This window comes from Frankliniella occidentalis, unplaced genomic scaffold, assembly GCF_000697945.3.
Source record: "Frankliniella occidentalis isolate FOCC.00 unplaced genomic scaffold, Focc_3.1 Scaffold78, whole genome shotgun sequence".
NCBI lineage: Eukaryota > Metazoa > Arthropoda > Insecta > Thysanoptera > Thripidae > Frankliniella > Frankliniella occidentalis.
The window spans coordinates 799,632-805,937 of NW_026267208.1; the positions used below are offsets into that span (position 1 = coordinate 799,632).

Sequence of the window (6,306 nt, forward strand, 5' to 3'; positions counted from 1 at the left end):
CGTTGCCCGCCGGGCAGGGCAGGGCCGGGCGCTCTATAGGCGCTCCGGGCGGGCAGTGGTCACTTTTTTCATGCGCGCAGAGCGAGGTGCCCGGAAAGTGCCCGCCCTACGCAGGTCCCTGGCGCTTACCCCCACTACCGGCGTGACGTAGAGGTAGCGTAGAGGTGGGAAGCTCTCGACCAATCGGTAACGTTTATGTTCTACCCGCTCTTCTTCTTCCTCCGTTAGTCGAAATACACTACATATTGTTGTGTACGACTCCTTGCGTGATACACCTCAAAAATAATATTTTTTAAAATCAAGTGCAAGAGGTTTGGGAATACCCACACTCAAGATAATTAAATGCATACGGACTTCCTCCCGAGCCCCTCGCTCTTGAGTTAAAATATTTTTTGGGTGCACGTGTCACAGGACTTGCTGGACTCGGCGTGGAGAAAACTGTTTGCCACGCGCTATCTCCTCTTTCGCAACGCGTACTTGATACACGAGCAGAGTGCCTTAACAGAAGAGTAACCCGAGCAAACCGTCATCTCCCGCATGAGCGCACCAGGTCCCACGCGACGCTCGCTCGTCACGCCAGTCCGAAGGGTACCTTGTGCGCGCGCTTGCTGTGGGACGGCCGCGGCCGGTGGTGGTGGTGCCTAGAGTCGGAGCGCGAGTCGGAGACGGGTGCCAGGGGTGCCAGGGTGTCCAGGTGAGGAGAGAGGCGGGGGTTAAGGCCGCGGCCCGCGCGCCCGCACGGGCACGGCTCGGCCCGTGGCTGGGAGGGGTAGGCCCGCTGCATGCAACACGGTGCAAAAAGTTAAGGTAAAACAAGAAACTAGAGCATAAGAAACAGAGGAAAGGTTTTTTTTTTGTGAAAACGACATCTGCATCTCAGGCAATCTTATATACAAATTGCAGCGGACTAAAACGACCACCGTTAGATCCGCTTGCAGATGTGCCCGGCGGTAATATCCTCCAAAAGTGAATAAAGTTGGGAACAGCAGGTGGATAGAAAAGAAACATGACACATAGATATCTACACAACTTGAGTAAAAGGGACACATACCACGATGTGTACAATAGCGTAAAAACGAAGGGTGACAAAATAACTACACAAACACAAATCCATACGCACACCATCTGCACATTCAAAAACAGGAAAACGTCCACACACGCACGCACGCACACACACACATGCTAGGTAAGAGAGTACTACGCTGAAACAACACACATTTCAGAGCAAAGAAAATCAATGCCATTAAATTATCCTCCCCGTCGTTACATGAGCTGAAAAGAATGTGCGAGTTATCTGACGCAAAAACACTGTCGTGGAACCCTCCGTAGTCCCACCCCTTTGTGGAAAAAGCGATCGCTACACAGTTTGTAATTGCAATAAACACCTTTTCTGACGCCTCGCACGTCACGTCCGCCTAGAAGGAGATGAGTGAAAAGGAAAAGAACAGAAATTGCAGAGCACTTATTGCAGGCGCTGGAGATGTGTAGGGTACGAGTGCAGGGGGTGTGGCTGGGGGCCGGGCCGTCCGAGGGGAGGCATCAGCGAGGGCCACGGCGAGGGCCCCAGACCTGGGCGAGGGGCCCCCGGGCCCCGGGAGTAGGTTACCGTGCCAGCGCTCCGCACCGCTCCATGCACAGGTGGTGCGGGTCTTCAGCCGGACGACCAGCCAAAGCTAGCTGTGTGTGCGAGGCCTCTCGTACCTGGAGAGAGAGAGAGAGAGAGAGAGAGAGAGAGAGAGAGAGAGAGAGAGAGAGGGGGAGGGGGGAGGAGACAGACTCTGCTAATCGAAGGGCCGAACGATTACACACCTATTAGATTAAAGCGGGAGTATGCGCAATTAAAAGTACAAGCACCCAAGAATAAGTCCATGAGGTTAGAAGTTGGGCAAGGTGGGCTGGTTGTTGTATTCGAGGTTGTATTCAAACGAGCCTATGTGCCCTCCGTCCTGACTACCACCACCACCACCGGCGTGATGGTGACGGCGGCGGGCGATGGAGTCACTGGACCCCATTAACCCCTCACGTCTCTCTCTGCCCCCTTCTACTTCCGGCCCGATTGAAATTTCATCTTGCAGTGCCCCCCCCCTTCCTTTCCTCCCCCGACTGGCCTCCGTTTGCCGTGTCAACTGTGCGGACAGCTCGGCCCAACCCCGCTGGGCCAGGCCAGGCCGGCTGCCCTCCCTGGGCCTGCACGGGGCATTGGCGGGAGCTGTGCCAACAACCGGAGATGTCTTTCCGACCGACCTTGAACTCGTCCCGCAAGCAATGACACTTTCTCCAGCCAGGCGCATCAGTGTCGATAAAAACAGAAAGGGATCTCGAAAAATACTGATCTCCCCGTAAAATCCAAAACTGCATCTTTTTTATTGGTTAAACATTGTTTTTGTTGTAAAAACTTGATTAGTAAATGTGCGCAGCGCAGGTGGCGTGCACGATGTATAACTTGGCGGGGATTACCTGGATTGGCCGGAAGCGATATCTAATCGCTAATCGGCCTTAAATCTCTTTCCGGTTTCGAGCCGACGAGCCGATGGCCAACCCAGCCGCATGATTTGTGGCCCGGCCCAGCTAGCCGCTCGGCCGCCCGGCCTCACACCTGCACACTTCCCCCTTCTTCCTCCACCATTTCCACCCCTCCCCATTTACCCCGCCTCGGCTTGCCCAGCTTCCGCTCCTTCCGCTGTCCGCAGCATTTTCGCAGCCCTCCTTCCTTCACTCGCTTGTCTCTTCCCGCTCGAACCCTCCCTCACCAAATCCGCAAAGCGTCTTGATCTTGCTGCTGGCCCCCTCCCCTCCCCTCCCTCTCCTCGTCTACCCTTATCAATTCTCTCCGTCTCTTTAGACCTTTTAGGCACGACGGGCTGCCAATTATTTTCCACGCGAAAAGACTCTCCGCGCCTCTACCCCCCCCCCCCCCTCTCTCTCTCTCTCTCTCTCTTGAGACAGTGGCCAGCGGCAGTCAAGCCCTTTCGATGAAATCAGCTTTGCGCAAAGTTTGTAGCGATATTACAAGTGTCGCCCGCCGTGCGGGGCGGGCCCTGGCGGGGACAGCACTGGGGCTCAGAGTAATGAGAGTTTATTCCTGGACTAATGCGGCGTGAAAAAGCTACAGGCGGATGCATGACGCGACGCCTTCTCGTTATCGGGGACCACTTAGAGCGCTTTGCAAATCTAAGTGCAGATCTGTTCTACAGTTTTAAGTGACGAAAACTTTGTTCTGCAGTTGAAAGTGGCGATCTAAAACGTTCTGCGGTTGCAACTGCAGAGCAAGAAGTACTGCACTCTGTTGCATATATGTGACACCGTGTGTTCTACAGTTCTTAGTGAATAACACTTCCGTTCTGCAGTTCCAACTGCAGAACGCTTCAGTTTGCCAATTACAATTACAGAACAAAGTGTTCGCCACACATACAATTGCAGAACAGTTCTGCACTAAGATTTGCAGAGTGGTATCAAGTCTATTTCTTTGTGACACCGAGTGTTCTGTCGGTATCCAAAAAGTTTACTGATTGTCAGACGTAGGCCACCGACAAAGTCCTGGACAGGATGATGTGGGCGAGCTCAACCCCACAAGTATCATACTTCAAAGGTTTAACTGTACGACGAGTTAACTCTAGCGGTAAGACAAATATCCCCTCTCCCTCTCTCCTTTTCCGCTACCGCACCATCTCGGCCGCCAGCCACCCCGGAACTAAAGCGATTGGACTGGCGGGGGCCCAGGCGCACACGTCCGAGCGAGTCGGGGGGAATCAAAGAACAAAAGGAAGGGAAAATACAAGCTCTCTCTCTCTCTCTCTCTGTCTCTCTCTCTCTGTCTCTCTCTCTCCTACTCTCTCTCTCCCTCTCTCTTGCTTCTTCCCTACTCTCACCCCCAGACACACGCACACTAGCCAATGCAGGAAACACGGTGGGGGGGACACCAAGGTGAGGTGGGCCAGGTTGACTCCTAGAGCGGAGAATCCACGGCGACGGCAGCGACGGAGTAAAGTCCTGGATCTGGGAGTGAAGTGCAGGAGTGGGCGTCGCTGCGCCTGATTGGGTGCTGCTGGCAAACACCTGTCTACGGTTCAGCCAACGACAGTCGTGTGTATCTCTAACCATACTTAACCAATTTCGCGTTTGCAAATTAGTAGTTTCGCATTGCGAAAATCCGCAAGTACATGAAAAACTATGGCGATATCATCGTTAATGAATTTAGTAATAGTCTGTCACGATGTAGTTTCGTAAATGACGATAAAGAGTATTATTCGTCAGTTTTGGGAACAAACAGTTCATGAGGGTAAAAAAGAATCCATCTGTTCGTAACATCAGGATTTGATTGTGCCAATTTGTCAGGATGTAAGAGAATTGTGTAGAAAAACTAACAGGATATTTTTCGTCAAATTACGACATAATTTCGAACAATGCCGACGCTTCTCTCTCCGCGATCCAGGACTTCACTACAACAGAGATGAAACCGGCTGCCGCTGACATTTAAAAACCACAATTCCATATAAAGAAGATTGGATGGTAGAGAAACACGACAAGCAAATCAAAGCATCGTTGGAGCATTAGAGCCTCACTTTAATAATAAAAATACTGGCTTCTTTATACCGTGACATGGGTGGGATAAGAATGAAAAATGGGCAAGAAAAAGATAACAACTAACAGTACAGGGCGAAAAAGAAACATCGAGTAGACGTACCGTGCTCTTGCAGCGCAGAGTCGGCTGGTACTTCCTTCTTATCTTGCGTGGACAGCAGGCGCACAGAATCCGAGCAAAAGCCCTGAAAAAGACAAATTCAGAGATTATCAGATGCGTAGGCCTACAATTTTTTCATCGCAAGCAGCAGCTGACACTCTTCACCCCCTTGGTGCACATAACGCGAGTGAGTGGCTGGCCGCCACCAGCGGGCAGCGGCAGGCACGCGTAGGCCATAAAGTGGACAAGACTCTAGTTAATGTCACCATGCATACCTCTTTCACATTATTCAGTCAGTTTTATTTCAGTGCGGTAAGGAAACATTGTGTACAATATTGATGCTATCCCTCCGTCCCTCGCGGAGCGTTTTATCATTGTAGTAACTTTTCTCATTTACTCAGCAATTTCCCCATTCATTCCTACAGCCGCACCTCAGTTTCCTTCAGCACGCCCGGGCGCCGAGTTCTTTAATCACAGTGTGCCGCCACGGTGGTGGTGCGGGGAGGGGCGCGGCGAGCCGTGGCGGGGTGGAGCAGGGCGGGGTGGAGCAGGGCTGGGTGGAGCAGGACGAGGTGGGGCGGGGCGTGGCACGCTGATGTGCACCACCGAGCCCGGCAAAGGTACGTTCAGAAGGTTACTCCCCGAGGGCAGGGCGAAGGGAACAATATTGTTGTTGGCGTGTCTCTTTTGTTTTTCTCGCCAGAAGGGCAGAAAGCTCCGCGAAAAACAAAGCACCGTGTGTGCATCAGATTGGGTCGCCATTTGTATCAAGGACGGAACTCATCAAAGCCTACAGAGCCACCGTACCAACATCAAGTATTTGTCAGCGACGAGGTCAGTGAGGGCTATTCTCTGCAATCGAGGGCTCCTTTAAACACTATTTTGGCGAAACCTCCAGCGCAAGGTCCAACGCAAGGGCTCCTGTTGGATACGCTCGGGGCCCAATGTTCAAAGCGCTGTCTCCAGCCTCCAGGGCCCTGAAGAAAACCCCATGGAGAGGGCATCTTGGGTGCTCCAGTCACCCTCAACTCCCCCTCTCCTCCAGAACTCAACCACTACCCACGCCCTGGAAAAGTCCCTGGAGAAGAGGGAGCCCTGCTGGAAAAGACTGTAAGAGAGGCGCAATGGAAATAAGAAAACAGGGCATTACTGTGCGCACCCCATCTCGTCTTCTGGCCTACGAGGGGGCTCCGACACCCCGCTCCGTCTGGGGCCACAGAGTCATCTCCTTGGCGAGTCAAATAGGGGGGAGAGAGAGAGAGAGGAGGGGGGGGGGGGAGAGAGAGAGAGAGAGAGAGAGAGAGAGAGAGAGAGAGAGAGAGGGAGAGAAGAAAGGGATAGAGAGGAGGCCTTGTATCTCGCGGCCTTGCAGCCCGGCGCCGACAGCTCAGCCGCACAATAACCTCCTAGGGTTGCTGCTGGAGCGGCTGCAGGAGGGTGGCGCGGAGGACACCAACTCGTTCGTACAAGCACGGTGCGTGCAACGCTTGCAAACTAAAGCAACGACTGTAGTTTGCAATCCTTTCCATAAGCGTCTTTACCACGCTACATTGTGCACGCCAGCCACAGCGCACGCCTCATCGCCCCCTTCTCTCCCCCATCTCTCTCTCTCTGTCCCCCCCCCC

At 53.2% G+C, this 6,306-nt stretch overlaps 1 protein-coding gene across 1 annotated transcript in view; it reads right to left on the reverse strand.

Moving 5' to 3' along the window:
• Positions 1-6: 6 nt before the first annotated feature.
• The window catches only part of LOC113203804 (dopamine receptor 2-like), a 139,372-nt gene continuing 133,072 nt past the window's right edge, over positions 7-6,306 (reverse strand). Inside the window, exons 3-4 of the mRNA XM_052268878.1 lie at positions 4,685-4,766; positions 7-778 (exon numbers count right to left, since the gene is read on the reverse strand). Coding sequence (XP_052124838.1) covers positions 572-778; positions 4,685-4,766 — 289 coding nt within the window. The 3' untranslated portion in view covers positions 7-571. The remainder of the gene's footprint in view (positions 779-4,684; positions 4,767-6,306) is intronic.